Here is a 20,543-nt window from a genome sequence, read left to right as displayed (position 1 = left end):
TCCTATGACAGCTCTAAGTGTTATTGTAGCTCTGAATCTACAGCTCTAACAAAGTTCTCCTGACATAAAGAATTTGGTATTAGTCTGATGTTAAAATTAGGTATAAATTCAGGAACTCTGAAGAGGTTAGCAGAACTTATACTACAACCCTTCCCCTTCCCACAAAAGTCATATCTTTATGTCAACTCTGAGAAACAGGATAAAGCCATACATATTAAATAAAATTTCAATCCAAGTTAATTTTCCCTTAGTTGTTGATTTTCTTGGATTATTTTAAATTACAAAGTAATTTTGGAATTACTCTTTGTTGTGAGAAGTCAAAGTGATAAAGAGGTGCAAAATGAAAAGTATAATGATTTCTCCCCGGCAGTCCGATCCATGAGGAGACAATGTTAACACACACAGCCTAAACCCGTGTCCTTCTAAACCTTTCTTTCATATAAACTTAGATCATAGAGTGGTAGTTTGTCATTTTTGTTTTTGTTTTTACCAAAATGGAATCACACTAAATATATTTAACAATCTGCAACTTTAAAAAATTACCAATGTATTACCAAAAGATTACCAAATATCTTTCCCTCCAGGTTAGATACATGGATATCTAACATCCTTTTCAACATCTGCAAAATATCCTGTATGTACATGTGCCATAATTTATTCAACAATTCCCCTACTGAGATACTACATTCAAGTATTTCCAGGGTTTTTTTGCTACTATATACTGTAATAAATAGGCCTATACCTATATATTTATTTAGTGGGGGTAAGTTTCAACAGCATAGATTCTCAAAAGTAAGACTATCAGGTCAAAGGGCAGGTACATTTTAAATAACACATATTGCCGGATTACAATCACAATTATGTAATAGAGGTTCATGCTGTCACCAGAGCTGTTTAAACAGTCCTATTTCCCCACATCTTCACTAGAACTGATTCCATGTGATGGGGGAAACATGGACTCTAATGGTTATTATAATTTATATTTTCCAGACCACTTATAATTAGGTATAAATTCAGGAACTCTGAAGAGGTTAGCAGAACTTATATCTTATCCTATGTTTATTCATCTTATCCTATGTTTATTCAGCCATCTTATCCTATGTTTATTCAGCCATGTATAATTTCTCTTCTGCAAGTTATCTACTATTTTATTAGGTTGATTTTTCTTATCAAGGAAGAGCAGCTCTCTGGGTGAAAGTGATAATTAATCCTTCATTGGCCATGAAGAGCAAATCATTTTTGGTAGTCTATAGTTTGACTTTTGACTTTGCTATGGTTTAACTTTGTATGGCATCTTTTACAATATGTAACCAGCTATGTATCTTTTCCTTCTTGGTTTTTGTGTTTCCTAACTTGCTTAAACAGTCTCTTATGTCCTCCAATTACATAAACACACACTTACATATTCTATTTTAGTGGTTTTTTAAATTTAATATAATTTTTTTTTTTTTTGGCTGCATTGGGTCTTCGTTGCTGCGTGAGGGCTTTCTCTGGTTGCAGCGAGCGGGGGCTACTCTTCATGGCGGTGCACTGGCTTCTCACTGCGGTAGCTTCTCTTGTTGCAGAGCACGGGCTCTCGGCGTGCAAGCTTCAGCAGTTGTGGCATGCAGGCTCAGTAGTTGTGGCTCACAGGCTCTAGAGCGCAGGCTCAGTAGCTGTGGCGCATGGGCTTGGTTGCTCCACATCATGTGGGATCTTCCTGGACCAGGGATCGAACCCGTGTCCCCTGCATTGGAGGGCGGATTCTTAACCCTGCGCCACCAGGGAAGTCCTTATTTGAATTTTTAATCTTTAGAACTTTGTGGGTCAGAGGGTATAAGTCAGTGTTATTCTGAAAAGAGAACTTACTATATGCTAAACATTATTAGGTAAACAAGCCCTTTTCCAATGAATTGAAACTGAAATGCTGCTGTTAGCACACGAACTTCCCATATACAGATGCAGCAAGCAAGCGGGGGCAGCCGCTTTCTGCAGACACCAAGTGGGCTGGCCAAGCCCCTCCTCCTCCAGAATGAACCAGCCTTCAACAGAAGCAAACTTTCTCCTGTGCTGGTTCCTTTGATGCCACAGAGGTGGAGCCTGTACCTGTTCTCTCCCCAGAGATCTTGGTGGAATGCCTAAATATACCCTGCAGGCCCCATACATTTGCTCACTCTGTTCCAGAGAAGCAGTCTGATGGAGTTGGGGGCAAAAGATGCCTTGTGGCCTCCATCTTCCTTGAATTCCCTCAGCAAATACATCAAACAAAAATTTTTATTGTGGTAAAATACACGTAAAACTTACCATTTTCACCATTTTTAAGTGTACAGCTCAACGACATTAAGTACATTCACACTGTTATACAGCCATTACCACCACCTCCAAAACTTTTTCATCTTCCTCAAAACTCTGAATCCATTAAACAATAACTCCCCATTCCTACCCTCTGTACATGGTTTTTATTACTTACATAATACAGTATAGCACCAATGCTGAACAGCATGATTATGTGCAATACATAAATATGAACTATTTGTACACATCTGCAGATCTAACTCAGAACTAAGGTACATAAAATTGAAAGCAAAACTAAGTGCATTAATAATAAAAGTGAGGGGCTTCCCTGGTGGCGCAGTGGTTGACAGTCCGCCTGCCGATGCAGGGGACACGGGTTCGTGCCCTGATCCGGGAAGATCCCACATGCCGCGGAGCGGCTGGGCCTGTGAGCCATGGCCGCTGAGCCTGTGCGTCCGGAGCCTGCGCTCCACAACGGGAGAGGCCACAACAGTGACAGGCCCACGTACCGCAAAAATAAATAAATTAATAAATAAAAAATAAAAGTGAGGGGGTGGAGTCAAGATGGCGGACTAGGAGGACGAGGAATTTTCATCTCTGCGTGACCAAAGCACCTACCAGGCACTGGTGGGGGATCACGGACACCTAAGGGGACAGGAGGAACCACCAGCGACCGGGTCCTAAGCCTAGGCACCGCCCCATATTAAAATGTCACCGCCCCACTGGCCTAGGTCCCACCCCACCCTAAACCCCACCCTTGCCTAAATTCCACCCCTGCCTAAACTCTGCCCCCACAGCCAAGACGTTTTTTTCTTCTTTCCTCTTTTACATTGGGGTTCTGTTTTACCTTGCTGATTCATTATTGTTGATTCATTTATATTTTTATTTTTCCTAATAAATCTTTTATTTTTCTAATTTTATTTTATTCTTTATACTTTGTTATTGATCTCTCCTTTTGGCTTGTTTCCCCCCCCCCCGCCTTTTTTTTCTTTTCTCTGTTGCAGTTTTATTTTACCTTGTTGCAGTTAAATCAATTATATTTTTATTTTTCCTAATCTATTTATCTTTCTAATTTTTTTTTTTATTCTTTGATATTGTACTGATCTTTTTTTCTTTTCTTTTCCTTTTTTTTTTTGCCACAACACAAAGCTTGTGGGATTTGGTTCCCAGACCTGAGGTTGGGCCCAAGCTCCTGTGGTGGGAGCTCTGAGTCCGAAACGCTGGGCTAAAAGAAAACCTCAGACCCCAGGGAATATCAACCAGAGTGAGGCCTCCCAGAGGTCCTAATCTCAGCACCAAGACCCGGCTCTGTCCAACTCCCTGCAAACTCCAGTGCTGGACGCCTCAGGCCACACTACCAATAAGACAGGAATACAGCCCCACCCATCCAAAAAAAAAAAAAAATGAAATGACAAAAAAATACGTTACAGACGAAAGAGCAAGGTAAAAACCTATAAGACCAAATAAATGAAGATGAAATAGGCAACCTACCTGAAAAAGAATTCACAGTAGTGATAGTAAAGATGATCCAAAATCTCAAAAGCAGAATGGAGAAAACAGAAGAAACATTTAACAAGGATCTAGAAGAACTAAAGAGCAAATAAACAGTGATGAACAACACAATAACTGAAATTAAAAATACTCTAAAAGGAATCAATAGCAGAATAACTGAGGCAGAAGAATGGATAAGTGAGCTGGAAGATAAAATAGTGGAAATAACTGACAGGGAGCAGAATAAAGAAAAAATAATGAAAAGAATTGAGGACAGTCTCAGAGACCTCTAGGACAACATTAAACACAGCAACATTCAATTACAGGGGTCCCAGAAGAGGAATAGAAAAAGTAAGGGACTGAGAAAATATTTGAAGAGCTTATAGTTGAAAACTTCCCTAACATGGGAAAGGAAATAGTCAATCAAGTCCAGGAAGCACAGAGAGTCCCATACAGGATAAACCCAAAGAGAAACACGCCGAGACACATACTAATCAAAGTATCAAAAATTAAATACAAAGAAAAAATATTAAAAGCAGCAAGGGAAAAACAACAAATAACATACAAGGGAATCCCCATAAGGTTAACAGCTGATCTTTCAGCAGAAACTCTGCAAGCCAGAGGGAACGGCAGGATATACTTAAAGTGATGAAAGGAAAAAAACCTACAACTAAGATTACTCTACCCAGCAAGGATCTCATTCAGATTCCATGGGGAAATTAAAACCTCTACAGACAAGCAAAAGCTAAGAGAATTCAGTGCCACCAAACCAGCTTCACAACAAATGCTAAAGGAACTTCACTAGGCAGAAAAGACCTACAAAAACAAACCCAAAATAATTAAGAAAGTGGTAATAGGAACAAACATATCGATAATTACCTTAAATGCAAATGGATTAAATGCTACAACCAAAAGACATAGACGGCTGAATGGATACAAAAACAAGACCCATATATATGCTGTCTGCAAGAGACCCACTTCAGACCTAGGGACACATACAGACTGAAAGTGAGGGGATGGAAAAAGATATTCCATGCAAATGGAAATCAGAAGAAGGCTGGAGTAGCAATTCTCATATCAGACAAAACAGACTTTAAAATAAAGTCTTGTAATAAATTACAAGAGACAAAGAAGGACACTACATAATGATCAAGGGATCAATCCAAGAAGAAGATATAACAATGGTAAATATTTTTGCACCCACAATAGGAGCACCTCAATACATAAGGCAAATGTTAACAGCCATAAGAGGGGAAATCAACGTAACACAATAATAGTACGGGACTTTAACACCCCACTTTCACCAATGGACAGATCATCCAAAATGAAAATAAATAAGGAAACACAAGCTTTAAATGATACATTAAAAAAGATGGACTTAACTGATATTTATAGAACATCCATCCAAAAGCAACAGAATACACTTTCTTCTCAAGGGTTCATGGAAAATTCTCCAGTATAGACCATATCGTGGATCACAAATGAAGCCTTGGTAAATTTAAGAAAATTGAAATCATATCAAGTATCTTTTCTGACCACAACGCTAAGAGACTAGATATTAATTACAGGAAAAAATCTGTAAAAAATACAAATACATGGAGGCTGAACAATACGCTACTAAATAACCAAGAGATCACTGAAGAAATCAAAGAGGAAATCAAAAAATACCGAGAAACAAATAACAATGAAAACACGATGACCCAAAACCAATGGGAGGCAGCAAACGCAGTTCTAAGAGGGAAGTTTATAGCAATACAATCCTACCTCAAGAAACAAGAAAAATCTCAAATCAACAACCTAACCTTACACCTAAAGCAATTAGAGAAAGAAGAACAAAAAAACTCCAAAGGTAGCAGAAGGAAAGAAATCATAAAGATCAGATCAGAAATAAATGAAAAAGAAATGAAGACAACAATAGCAAAGATCAATAAAACTAAAAGTTGGTTCTTTGAGAAGATAAACAAAATTGATAAACCATTAGCCAGACTCATCAAGAAAAAAAGGGAGAAGACTCAAATCAACAAAATTACAAATGAAAATGGAGAAGTAACAACTGACACTGCAGAAATACAAGGGATCATGACAGTTGACAACAAGCAACTATATACCAATAAAATGTGCAACCTGGAAGAAATGGACAAATTCTTGGAAAAGTACAACCTTCTGAGACTGAACCAGGAAGAAATAGAAAATATAAATGGACCAATCACAAGCACTGAAATTGAAACTGTGATTAAAAATCTTCCAACACACAAAAGCCCAGGACCAGATGGCTTCACAGGCGAATTCTATCAAACATTTAGAGAAGAGCTAACACCTATCCTTCTCAAACTCTTCCAAAATATAGCAGAGGGAAGAACACTCCCAAACTCATTTTATGAGGCCACCATCATCCTGATACGAAAACCAGACAGAGATGTCACAAAAAAAGAAAACTACCCAATATCACTGATGAATATAGATGCAAAAATCCTCAACAAAATACTAGGAAACGGAATCCAACAGCACATTAAAAGGATCATACACCATGATCAAGTGGGGTTTATCCCAGGAATGCAAGAGATTCTTCAATATACACAAATCAATCAATGTGATACACCATATTAACAAATTGAAAGATAAAAACCATATGATAATCTCAATAGATGCAGAAAAAGCTTTAGACAAAATTCAGCACCCATTTATGACAAAAACTCTTCAGAAAGGGGGCACAGAGGGAACCTACCTCAAAATACTAAAGGACATTTATGACAAATGATGATCCAACATAATTCTCAATGGTGAAAAACTGAAACCATTTCTTCCAAGATCAGGAAGAAGACAAGGTTGCCCACTCTCACCGCTATTATTCAACATAGTTTTGGAAGTTTTAGCCACAGCAATCCAAGAAGAAAAAGAAAAAAAAAGGAATTCAAATCAGAAAAGAAGAAGTAAAAGTGTCACTATTTGTAGGTGATGTGATACTATACACAGAGAATCCTAAAGATGCTACCAGAAAACTGCTAGAGCTAATCAATTAATTTGGTAGAGTAGCAGGATACAAAATTAATGCACAGAAATCTCTTGCATTCTGATACACTAATGATGAAAAATCTGAAAGACAAATTAAGGAAACACTCCCATTTACCACTGCAACAAAAAGAATAAAATACCTAGGAATAAACCTACCTAAGGAGACAAAACACCTGTATGGAGAAAACTATAAGACACTGATGAAGGAAATTAAAGATGATACAAACAAATGGAGAGATATACTGTGTTCTTGGATTGGAAGAATGAACATTGTGAAAATGACTATACTACCCAATCAATCTACAGATTCAGTGCAATCCCTATCAAACTACCAATGGAATTTTTCACAGAACTAGGCAAAAAATTTCACAATTTGTATGGAAACACAAAAGACCCCGAATAGCCAAAGCAATCTAAAGAGAGAAAAGCGGAGCTGGAGCAATCAGGCTCCCTGACTTCAGATTATACTACAAAGCTACAGTAATCAAGACAATATGGTACTGGCACAAAAACAGAAATATAGATCAATGGAACAGGGTAGAAAGCTCAGAGATAAACCCATGCACATATGGTCACCTTATCTTTGATAAAGGAGGCAAGAGTATACAATGGAGAAAAGACAGCCTCTTCAGTAAGTGGTGCTGGGAAAACTGGACACTTACATGGAAAAGCATGAAATTAGAACACTCTCTAACACCATATACAAAAATAAACTCAAAATGGATTAGAGACCTAAACGTAAGGCCAGACACTATAAAACTCTTAGAGGAAAACATAGGCAGAACACTCTATGACATAAATCACAGCAAAATCCTTTTTTGACCCCCTCCTAGAGAAATGGAAATAAAAACAAAAATAAACAATTAGGACTAATGAAACTTAAAAGCTTTTGCACAACAAAGGAAACCATAAATAAGATGAAAAGACAACCCTCAGAATGGGAGAAAATCTTTGCAAAGGAAGCAACTGACAAAGGATTAATCTCCAAAATATACAAGCAGCTCATGCAGCTCAATATCAAAAAAACAAACAACCCAATCCAAAAATGGGCAGAAGACCTAAATAGACATTTCTCCAAAGAAGATATACAGATTGCCAACAAACACATGAAAGGATGCTTAACATCACTAATCATTAGAGAAATGCAAATCAAAACTACAATGAGGGGGGACTTCCCTGGTGGTGCAGTGGTTAAGAATCTGCCTGCCAATGCAGGGTACATGGGTTCAATCCCTGGCCCAGGAAGATCCTACATGCCGCAGAGCAGCTAAGCCCATGAGCCACAACTACTGAGCCTATGCTCTGGAGCCGGTGAGCCACAACTACTGAGCCCGCATGCCTAGAGCCTGTGCGCCACAACAAGAGAAGCCACCGTAAAGTAGAGTAGCCCCTGCTCGCAGCAACTAGAAAAAGTCCACGCACAGCAAGGAAGACCCACTGCAGCCAAACATAAATAAATAAAATAAATAAATTTATATAAAAAACAAAACTACAATGAGGTATCACCGCACACCAGTTAGAATGGCCATCACCAAGAAATCTACAAACAATAAATGCTGGAGAGGGTGTGGAGAAAAGGGAACCCTCTTGCACTGTTGGTGGGAAAGTAAATTGATTCAGCCACTATGGAAAATAGTATGGAGGTTCCTTAAAAAACTAAAAATAGAACTACCATACAACCAGCAATCCCACTACTGGGCATATACCCTGAGAAAACCATAACTCAAAAAGAGTCACAGGGGCTTCCCTGGTGGCGCAGTGGTTGAGAGTCCACGTGCCGATGCAGGGGACACGGGTTTGTGCCCCGGTCCGGGAAGATCCCACATGCCGCAGGGTGGCTGGGCCCGTGAGCCATGGCCGCTGAGCCTGCGCATCCGGAGCCTGTGCTCCGCAACGGGAGAGGCCACAACAGTGAGAGGCCCACGTACCGCAAAAAAAAAAAAAGTCACGTACCACAGTGTTCACTGCAGCACTATATACAATAGCCAGGACATGGAAGCAACCTAAGTGTCCATCAACAGATGAATGGATAAAGAAGATGTGGCACATATATACAATGGAATATTATTCAGCCATAAAAAGAAACAAAATTGAGTTATTTGTAGTGAGGTGGATGGATCTAGAGTCTGTCATATAGAGTGAAGTAAGTCAGAAAGAGAAAAACAAATGCCATTTGCTAACACATATATATGGAATATTAAAAAAATGGTTCTGATGAACCTAGGGGCAGGACAGGAATAAAGGCGCAGAGGTAGAGAATGGACTTGAGGACATGGGGAGGGGGAAGGGTAAGCTGGGACGAAGTGAGAGAGTAGCATGGACATATATACACTACCAAATGTAAAACAGATAGCTAGTGGGAAGCAGCTGCATAGCACAGGGAGATTAGCTAGGTGCTTTGTGACCACTTAGAGTGGTGGGATCGTGAGGGTGGGAGGGAGATGCAAAAGGGTTATATGTATGCATATAGCTGATCCACTTTGTTATACAGCAGAAACTAACACAGCATTGTAAAGCAATGATAATCCAATAAAGATGTTAAAAAAAAAAAAAAATAGGGCTTCCCTGGTGGCGCAGTGGTTAAGAATCCGCCTGCCAATGCAGGGGACACGGGTTCGAGCCCTGGTCCGGGAAGATCCCACATGCCGCGGGGCAACTGGGCCCGTGAGCCACAACTACTGAGCCTGCGCGTCTGGAGCCTGCGCTCCACAACGAGAGGCCGCGACAGTGAGAGGGCCGCGCACCGCGATGAAGAGTGGGCCCTGCTCGCTGCAACTAGCGAAAGCCCTCGCATAGAAACGAAGACCCAACACAGCCAAAAATAAATAAATAAATAAATGTTTAAAAAAAAAAGAATAAAGCTGAAAACTAGGACTGAACACCGCAATAAATCAGAAGTAGTGCCTGAGTACACAGACACTGACAACCAGCATTCCACTCTGTCTCTCTGAATTCATAAATTGAATAACACAATATTTGTCTTTTTGTGTCAGGCTTGTTTCACTTAGCAAAATGTCTTCAGGGTTCATTTGTGGTGTAGCTTGTGTCTGAGTTTCATCCATTTTTAAGGCTGTATGGATATTGTACATTTTACTTACCTGTCAATGAACATTTGGGCTGCTTCCACCTCTTGGCTCTAGTGAAAAATGCTATGAACACTGGTGTACAAATATCTGCACAAGTCCCTGCTTTCAATTATTCTGTGTACATACCCAGAAGTGAAACTGCTGGATCATATGGTAATTCTATAAATTTTTTGAGGAGACATCATACTGTTTTCTACAGCAGCTCTATCACTTTCCACTCCTACCACCAATGTACAAGGGTTCCAATTTCTCCACATTCTCATCAACACTTGTTATTTTCTATTTGTTTTGATAATGGCCAACCTAATGGGTACGAAGTGGTATCTCACTGTGGTTTTGATTTGCATTTCCATGATGATTAGTGATGCTGAGCATCTTTTCATGTGCTGGTTGGCCACTTGGAGAAATGTCTATTCAAATCCTTGGCCCACTTTTGAATTGGGTTGTTCTGTTGTTGAGTCATAGGAGTTCTTTATATATTCTGAATATTAATCCCTTATCGGGTATATGCTTTGCAAATATTTTCTCCCATTCTGGGGATTTCCTTTTCAATCTGTTGATAGTGTCCTTTGATGCACAAAACTTTTTAATTTTGATGACATCCAATTTTTCTATTTTTTTCTTTTGTCAGTGCTTTGGTGTCATATTCAAGTTACTAAATGAATTTTAAAACTAAGAATGTTTAGTTATAATAAAAGCTTTTTATCGTATGTCTATAAATATATGCTTATTTAATTGGGAAAGTCTATATATCAACTGTTTTATATATAATTTGCAAACTATAGATAGTGCCTATGCTGTCTTGTATTAATATGTTTTCAAATTAATAACTTGTCTTACAAATGATGAACTAGAACTTGCTGTGTCTACCTGGTAAGCCTTTTGAACAGAGCTTTAGAGTTCTCTCAGTTAATCCTCACAACTCTTCAAGACATTCTATCCTTCTCCATTTTATAAATCAGGAATCTGAGACTCAGAGAAGCTGAGTAACCTGCCTAAGGCAACACAGACAACAAACGGATGGCATTGGGGTTTAAACCTTGATCTGGTTAGCTCAAAAGCCAATGTTCATTCCACGCTGTCTCTCAAAATGTTCCAAAGGAGATATAAGTCTAGAGGATTCTGTGGAGGTTACAGCCCTTTATAAGAGAAAGGAATTAAACTTTTTAAGGTATTATGTGCCCAGGGCCTTATTTTACTTATTTTACAACAGCCTGTCTTCATTAAGTAAATTAAAAAATCATTCTTATATTTATCCTTAAGCTGAGAGTCATTGATTTTTTTAAAAAATGAGTAAACTTTTCCTTTTGTGCACAAGATCATAAACCTGGTTAACACTAATACCAGATTAAGGAAAAGGCTGCACTCCTATGACAAAATGGATATCAGAAGGCAGAAATAACATACAATGTATGAAAATATGTTTTATGATTTTAAAAAAGTTGAGGGAGGGTAGGGCTTGGGGGAAGATAATAGACATTCTAGGGCTCTTTCATGTACTTGTGCTAAAGGACAGGCAATGAGGGTCACAAGGTCTTGTCCTCTCTGCCTCACCACCTCCAGACACCCCATAAGCAAGTGTCCAGCACCAGAGCTCCCCACACAGCACTCAACCCTGGCCACCAGGTCTTTCTCCCTCAAGAGCGAGTTCTCACATCTCCTCTTCCTCCCTTCACACACAAAACCTATATTAAATTTCCATTACTGATGATGATATTTAGGGCCCATTCTTCAAAATTTTGACCTACATTCTAATACCCCCAAACTTTATGAAAGGAAACTGGCATCCTGCTAATTAGAAATGGAAAAAAAAAACACAAAAACTTGAAAATGTTTTCTGTTTGGATAAGAGACCTGCAAAGCATTTACAGTAAATATAAATCCCTGATCTAAGATTCACTTTGTTTTTGACAGGGTGGGGGGGTGGAGGAGACCCTGGGCTTAGAGCAGGAATCCCCATGTCCATGTTACTGTGAGTGGAAGGACAGAGACAAAAAAGAAAAAGCTGGAAAGTGTAAGACGAGTTATCTGGATATCAACATAGCTAGGAGTCTGCTACCTGTGGATTGATAGAAGCTGTACCCAGGCATTGCGTTCAAGCTGAAAGTTACCCTTGAGCTATCTGACTCATGCTAATGCCATACCACAGGACTCCTGAAGTTTCTTAAGACAGCCAACTGAATTACAAAAATATCTTTGTTTTTCAAGGCTTCAGTACCATACTACTCAACGCCTACAGCAGCCAGTAAGGCTCTAGGTCAGTGATTCTCAATCCTGACTAAACACCAGACTCACCCAATGCTGGGCCACACCCCAGGAAACACAGTTTCTCTAAGGCTGTGGTTCAGGAATCGGGTGTTTTATACACAAGTAGCGGCATCAAAGGATTCCCCAGAATCACCACTACTGACAGGCAAGAAAGCTAGAGGTTTACATAACGCCTGCCACTTCCAATTGTAGATTAAATGCCCATTTGGAAGACAAATGGTACAAGTCATGTAAACAGTGTCTGTTTGTCTGTCTCACCCTCACCAGCAGACACACACATACTAATGTTGAAACTGGTGAGTTTGCCACTCAGCAGAGCTCTTGAAGGTGAGAACTCCTAGGTCTAAAAAGGAGGTGGGATGGGGAAAACTACTAATATTGTGAAATGATTAGGAGAGTAATATCATAAAACATACCAAAATCAGAATCTTCTGCTGAAAGAGAACTTACAGATCTAATAAGTGGTTTTCAAACTGGTCTGTGGGCCTGCGGGCCCCTATTACGTCTTCACTAATCAAAAAGAAAAAGTAATAACAGTATAGTAAGTTGCCCATAAAGAAAGACATCCCATGTTTGGAGCTAAGTGTTTCTCCTATTATCAGTATAAATAACGATGACGGTAAACAGTAGGGCTTTTCATTTTTTTAAATATATATCTTTACTTGACAAAATGAACAGTCAGATACTGTGTATGGTAGCCCCACAATTCTTTGCTGATCCACAAAATTCCAATGTCTGGAAATCACTGATCTAGCATTCAAATTACTTCTTTTTTTTTTTTAAACAGAAACTGAGACCCAAAAGTTTCTATAAACTCACACCTAATCAGTTGCAGACAGAGTAGCGATTAGGCAGAGATCTCCAATCCTCCAGGTTCGTGCTCTCCACTTTATTAGTAAAGTACCTCAGCCAAAGGCTTTTCCACCCTAAATACTGCAATTTACACCTTTACACCCCTCTTGAAAAGCAGGATTCAAATTTTAAGTGTATTATCAGGCAGTTAAAAGAATCCTATTGTGAATTTTTCTGTAATCTTAAGTACCTGTTTTTAAATGTTGGATTTTTCTAAAATAGGGATACACCCACACAGTACCCCCTTGGCACTGCTTCGCGTTTCTGATGGAAAAATAGTAGTGGATGCTGTTACCCTGTTTGGGGAAAAAGGGGTCTAAGACCTGAGCTCTATTTATACAGATTTAAAAATCAGCATGTAATGTGAGCTTTCAAAAATCGACAAGAAGTAGATAAAGGACTGGCCATGAGTTGGCATAACTGTTGAAGATGGGAGTAACTGGGGGTTCAGGATACTATTCTCCCTACTTTTGTGTGTACTTGTTTTCTATACGAAAAGAAGTTTATTTGGTTTGAAGTGTCTGGGTTGAGTGGAATCCAGCCACCCAACCAAGGTACTTCCCGGCGAGGACGCCAGAAAAGCAGGAACAATCAGCGTCCCCCGCCCACCAAAGGCGGGCTCTAACCTGTGGTTGCCAGGACAGCCGCACAGCGCACAACTTCCATCAGCCGCCAGACCCGGCAAGACCGTCCGGCAAGCACAAAGTACTTCCCCATCCAGAGCTATAGGCGTCGCTCGGCCCTCTAGGAAGGAGGCCCCAATCCGGGGCCCAGGAGCCCCCTGACCCCACCGCTACTCACCGGCCTCACTGTAGGCCAGGCGCAGCACCCTGCCCAGCGTGGAAAAGGCACACCTTGGCTGGCACAGCCCCTGGCCGGCGACTGCGAAAGCCTCCACCTTGCAACCGGCCGCCACGAACAGCGCATCGCGTCCCCCGCCGCAGAAACGTTCAGGCTCCAACTTGCAGGGCACCACCTCCTGCGACCCGAACGGGTGCAGGTTGTACAATTGCACCATCTCAGCAACCTGCTGCGGGCCGCCCGGCGGTGCCCGCTCCGGCCAGCCCGCCCCGCCGGGCACCCGGAGACCGCCTCGCGGGACGTGGAGGCTGGACCACTTCCGCGACCAAGTGAGCTGAGCGGAGTCACGTGAGTGCCAGCAGGCCCGCTAGCTGCTCGGATTCTTAAAGAGGCCGCAACCGGGCGAGGGTGGAGCCGGAGGAAAGGTCGCGCCCGCCCCGCCCGGCCGCCGCCGCGCCCCGCGGGCCCTTAGTCCTTTGGCCTTGGACCAGGCCACTCAGGGCTGACCACGCCTCCGCGCCCAGGAGTTGGTGGGCACAGGGGTCACTGTGTCCTTCCCTTCGTCTTTTCACGTTACTGATTTGGGCCAGGCGAGATGTTTAGACCCTTGAGTACATTTAAACACTTGATCATCAGTTTCTTGTACCATTTTATACTTGCTTCAGCCTGTGAGCTTCTGGAGAACAGGACTGCAAAAACCGAAGTGGAGGGACTTCCCTGGTGGTCCAGTGGGTAAGACTCCATACTCCCAATGCAGGGGGCCCGGGTTCCATCCCTGGTCGGGAACTAGCTCCCGCATGCATGCCACAACTAAGACCCAATACACCGTACATAAATAAATATTAAAAATTTTTTTAAAAAAGCTGAAGTGGGGCTTCCCTGGTGGCGCAGTGGTTGAGAGTCCGCCTGCCGATGCAGGGGACACGGGTTCGTGCCCCGGTCCGGGAAGATCCCACATGCCGCGGAGCGGCTGGGCCCGTGAGCCATGGCCGCTGAGCCTGCGCGTCCGGAGCCTGTGCTCCGCAACGGGAGAGGCCACAACAGTGAGAGGCCCGCGTACAGGAAAAAAAAAAAAAAAAAAAAAAAAAAAGCTGAAGTGGAGTGCACACAGCTCAACTCCAGGCTAAACACACTGAAGAGTTGCTCAAAAGTACTGAAAATTTCAGAATTGTTTAGTTGGGAAGAGCAACGCCTAGAACATGCTTGGCAAAAAAAAATTTGCTGAAGAATTGTGGATGTCATCTAATGAACTCCAAATATTTGAGAAGATTAGTCCGAGCTCCAGAGGATAGATGCACTAGGGGTGAAATCCACTGGTTCTCACTCCAGTGCTCCTAAAACTATCCTCTAATCTGTATTCTGTACCTATTCCTGACATCTCAATGTGGAGCTCCTGGTTGCAAATTCCAATTAAAAAAAAAAAAAGCAGATTTAGATAAAGCGGGTATTGGAGCTACTCTTTCCAATTCATCCAGAAAAATATGTAAGTACAGTATGGATTGAGGGATGCTGTCTTTTGGCACACAGGAAGAGAACTGAAAAGAAAAAGCTAAATTTCCTTTCGTCGCCCTCATGAGCTCTTCTAAGAATTTACAGATTAGGTGCGATTGGATTGAAGTCAATTAAACTCTACCTCCATTTCCTAAACCCTCTAGATCAGGGGTCCCCAACCCCCAGGATGCAGACCAGTACCGGTCCCCGACCTGTTAGGAACCGGGCCGCACAGCAGGAGGTGAGTGGTGGGCAAGCCAGCGAAGCTTCATCTGCCGCCCCCCAGTGCTCCAATTACTGCCTGAACCATTCCCCCCAACCCGATCCGTAGAAAAATTGTCTTCCACAAAACCAGTCCCTGGTGCCAAAAAGGTTGGGGACCGCTGCTCTAGATGAATAAAGTTGCCCTAAGTAATATCCTCTCCTTCAGCCAACCAATAGGGACTCTCTGGGAGACTACAGTTCACCAAACTCAGTGAGGCCAAGAAGTGGACAAGGAAGTTGCTCTGGTCAGCCCCAGCTGGGGCCGAAAACTCATAGAAGGCTCCTATAGAAAACAGCTAGACTAACACAGCCCACAACTCATTCTTTTATATACAACACTCATGAATACCCCCATCTCCACAAATACCTGCCTTATGACCCTCTTTTGATTAATTTTCTGCTTCAAGCCTGAAAATGACAATTTCAGTACTAAATTAAAATTTCAAGACTAAAATTACAATTTTATTTTCATTTCACCTACATTAAAAATGTCTGTTTTGGAGGAAGAAGTGAGATTTGCTCAAAGCCTGGAACTCCAATCCCTTCTAGAGATGGCCACTTCTCCCTTACACCTGCACCTGGCTCATCTAAGATTCTTAGGGACTAGACATGCCAGCCAAGGGAAGGTGGGGAATGTGCCTGGTTTCCGTGTTTGTCCATAGCTGTAAACAGGAGCTGTCTATTCCTGTTACAAATGCAGGGGCAGCCCTGGGCATGTCATCATTTCCTTACCGGAGGCTATGTTAGTCTGCTAGGGCAGTCATAACAGAATACCACAGAATAGATGGCTTAAAAAACAAAAATTTTTTTTCACAGTTCTGGAGGCTTGAAGTCCAAGATCAAGGTGTCTACAGTTCTGGTTTCTCCTAAGGTCTCTCTCCTTAGCTTGCCGATGGCCACTGTCTTAATCCACTTGGGCTGCAATAAGAAAATACCACCAATTGGGCAGCTTATAACAACAGAAATTTCTCACAGTCTGGAGGCTGGAAAGTCTGAGATCAAGGTGCATAGAATAGCTGGGTGAGGGTTCTCTTCAGGTTTGCACACTGCTTACTTCTTGCTCTGTACTCACTTGCTGGAAAGGGCTAGGGACTCTGTGGGATCTCTTTTATAAAAGCACTAATCTCAGGAATTCTCTGGTGGTCCAGTGGTTAGGCCTCTGCACTCTTATTGCCAAGGGCCTGTGTTCAATCCCTGGTTGGGGAACTAAAATCCCACAAGCCTGTGACAAAAAACAAAACAAACAAACAAAAACACACTAATCTCATTCATGAGGGCTCCACCCTCATGACCTAATCACCTCCCAAGGCTCCACCTTTTGACACCATCACACTGGGTATTAGAATTCCAGTATGTGTTCAATGTCATTAGTCATTAGAAAAATGCAAGTCAAAAGCACCATTGGAGACCATTTATTATAATGATTAAAATTTAAAAGACCCATCATAACAAGTTTTGGTGAAGATACGGAGCAACAATGTGAATGTCGAATGGCACAACTTTTGAAACAGTTTGGCAGCCTCCTAAAAAGTTAAACATAAACCTACCATATGATCCAACCATTCTACTCCTAGATGATTACCCAAGAGAACTGAAGGTGTGTACCCTTTAAAAGACTTGCATACACATTTTCATAGCAGCCTTATGTGTAACAGTCAAAAACTGGGAAAAAAACCAAATATCCATGAACAGGTAAATGGATAAAGAAATTTTGTTTTATCCATACCATGAAAATACTACTCAGCAATGAAAAGGAATGAACTCTTGATAAATACAGCAACATGGATAGATCTCAAAATAATTATGCTGAGTGAAAGAAGCCAGACAAAAATAGCACTTACTATTATTTATATAAATAATTATTTATATGAAATTCCAGAAGATACAAGCTAATCTATAGTAACAGACAGCAGTGGTTGCCTGGGTCTGAGTGGGGTGCAGGGATGTGAGGGAGAGATTACAAAGGAGCACAAGTAAACTTTTGGAAATGATGGATATGCTCATTATCTCGATTTTGGTAATGGGTTTATGGGTGTGTACATATGTCATAACTTATCAGATTGTATATTTTGAATATGTGGAATTCTTTTAAAGACCACAAGACATATAATGGCTAAGAGACTTACCCCAAATCATACTGCTCCTTAGAGGCAAAGTAAAGATCATTGTATGAACCTCAATTACATAGTAGGTACTTCATAAATATTACTTCAAACATTTAAAATAAGAATGATGGGGCAATATAGGGGTAGGGTATTAAGAGGTACAAACTATTAGGTATAAAATTAGCTGCAAGGATATACTGCACAGCAGGGGGAATATAGCCAATATTTTATAATAACTATAAATGGAGTATAACTTTTAAAAATTGTGAATCACTATACTGTAAACCTGTAACTTATAGTACATCAACTATACTTCAATTTTTTAAAAAAAGAGAGAGTATCACCTTCATACTCAAAGCATTGTAATGGTTTCCCATGATATTCAGATTAAAACTAAAATTTCTTAGCTCGGCCTGAAAGACCCTACATTATCGGTCCAACCTCATTATCTCTCTTCAACCCCATTTCCTACCCTACCACTCTCTTTCACTGCACCCTGCACAAAGACGCCCTCTCTCTGTTCCCTGAACATCCCCCGCTCATTCTCACCTCAGGATCTTAGCACTTACTGTTCACTGTGCCTAGAACTTATTCCCAGGTCTTCCCATGACTTACTACTGCCTTGCTTCTTTTTAGGTCCTTCCTAATATCACTTCCCTGAGAGTCCATGTAACATACCCTCCACCCCAGATTTCTGGTATTATCACCTCACCCTATCTTACTTTTCTCATTCTTATTTACCTTTTATCACTATCTAGCATCATATTATACATATATATAATATGTATTATACATACATGTTTGCTTTTTGTCTTTCTCCTCCACTAGAAAAGAAGCAAATTAGGAGTAGAGACTTTATCTTCTTCACAGCTATATTCCCAACACCTAGAATATTGCCTGACATACAGTAGGTGCTTGATAAGTATTTGGTGAATGAATGAGCTTGGACCCAGTTGAATGGGACCCTTATGGTCTCATAGTTATTTAATCTCTCACTGCCTCAGTTTCCTCATTTTCTACCATAAAGAGTTGTTGAGAGGATTAAATGAGATAATTCATTTAAAGCATTTAGCACTGTGCTCAGCACATGGCAGGTGGCCCACACATTCCTTTATTCTTTTATATGTTGGTATCTTAACTGCTATTTCTACGATATTTCTGTGACCAAGACTCTTTCCCCCAATTTAGGCAGTGGGAACCAGGAAATTATATACTCACCACCCTCAGGGAAAGAATGACAGAGCAGAACCAGAGAATCTAATTCATGTCTTTTAAGTTTTAAAAGTTTAGATGGGTTTATAGGACAAAAAGATTTGGGAAATTATGCCATCAGGTGGGACCAGTTGCCTCCCAAACCATTGACTGTTCAAAGTGTGCTAAATTAAGGTGAGAGAGGGAGAGTTTGAGGGAAGCAAAGGAGTTAAAAGCAGGTATGTGTCCCTGAAAGGGGTCCTGGCTCTGCCCAAACCCAGCCTCCCCACCATCACACAAGAGGGGCCCAGGGGAGGATGAAATTAAAAAACTCTAAAGAATCCAAGAGGTGAGGACCAGAAAACAACAACAAAAGCAAAATAAAGAGCTGGCAGGCAGAGATGCCAAATGCCCTGCAGAAGCAGTACTGAGCTGAGGACAGACAGACAATGGGGTCTGAGCAGCCTCATGCGTCCCTGTGTACCCCAGGGCAGCCAAGGATAGTGGGGAGGTGGGGAGGGCCATACTCAGCCCCTTTGGTTTCCCACAGTCCTAGACTGGAGGGGAAGGAAGTAAGGAAGGGAACAACATGAAAAAAGCCTTGCAGTCACAGGCAGAAGACTGACTATGGAAGATCAACAGAGAAGACAAACATCTCAGCAGATGCCAGCCTGGAGGCCATATACACCCGCTTTTCTTCTTTATGGGTTTGCTGAAAGCAAGAGCAATAATCACAACTGAAACTAGAGACATAATATCTTCATAGAAACCTTGTTATTAATAGGAATTTTAGAGGCCTCAAGCAGAAGCGGGTTCCACCTGTGGAGATCTTGGAAGATTGCCAGGGACTCACTGGGCATCCCTCATCTCCACTGATGGTCTGGCACTTAGACCCCAGAATGTGCAAAGGTAGGGCATTCGGAGACTGGCACTTGGACAATAAGGTGACACAAAGATCTTAAACTCTTGCTCAAGTAAATCTTACTACTTTTAGTGCTTAGGTCAGTTTGATATCTTCTGCAGAAATGGAGAGTTTCTCTCAAAATCACACCATGCCCAATTCATTGATTAACCCTGTGCTACAATACGTCCCTGTTGTTTATCTCATTTATAGTAGTGTGTCTCTGTTAACCCCAAATTCCAAATTTATCCCTCCCCCTTTTCTTCTTTGGTAACCATCCATAAATTTGTTTTCTATATCTGTGAGTCTATTTCTGTTTTGTAAATAAGTTCATTTGTATCATATTTTAGATTCCACATATAAGTGATATCATATGATATTTGTCTCTCTCTGTCTGATTTACTTCACTTAGTGTGATAATCTCCAGGTCCATCCATGTTGCTGCAAATGGCATTATTTCATTCCTTTTTATGGCTGGGTAATATTTCATTATAGTGTGTGTGTGTGTGTGTGTGTGTGTGTGTGTGTGTGTGTGTATACCACATCTTCTTTATCCATGCATCTGTTGATGGACATTTAGGTTGCTTCCATGTCTTGGCTATTGTAAATAGTGCTGCTATGAAGATTGGGGTGCATGTATCTTTTGAACTAGAGTTTTCGTCTTTTCCAGACATATGCCCAGTAGTGGGATTGCTGGATCATATGGTGCATCTATTTTTAGATTTTTAAGGAACCTCCATATTGTTCTCCATAGTGGCTGCACCAGTTTACGTTCCTACCAACAGTGTAGGAGGGTTTCCTTTTCTC

General features: G+C 41.1%; 1 protein-coding gene across 1 annotated transcript in view; it reads right to left on the bottom strand.

Annotated features, from left to right (window-relative positions):
- HPS3 (HPS3 biogenesis of lysosomal organelles complex 2 subunit 1) overlaps positions 1-14,104 on the bottom strand; it is a 45,137-nt gene extending 31,033 nt beyond the window's left edge. Inside the window, 1 exon segment of the mRNA XM_032630038.1 lies at positions 13,785-14,104. Within this exon segment, the coding sequence (XP_032485929.1) occupies positions 13,785-14,001 (217 nt within the window). The 5' untranslated portion in view covers positions 14,002-14,104.
- Between the last annotated feature and the right edge of the window lie 6,439 nt (positions 14,105-20,543).

The sequence above is a fragment of the Phocoena sinus genome, chromosome 4 (assembly GCF_008692025.1).
Source record: "Phocoena sinus isolate mPhoSin1 chromosome 4, mPhoSin1.pri, whole genome shotgun sequence".
Taxonomy (NCBI): domain Eukaryota; kingdom Metazoa; phylum Chordata; class Mammalia; order Artiodactyla; family Phocoenidae; genus Phocoena; species Phocoena sinus.
The sequence above is the reverse complement of the archived record's forward strand: the minus strand, read 5'-3'. Positions and strand labels throughout refer to the sequence as shown.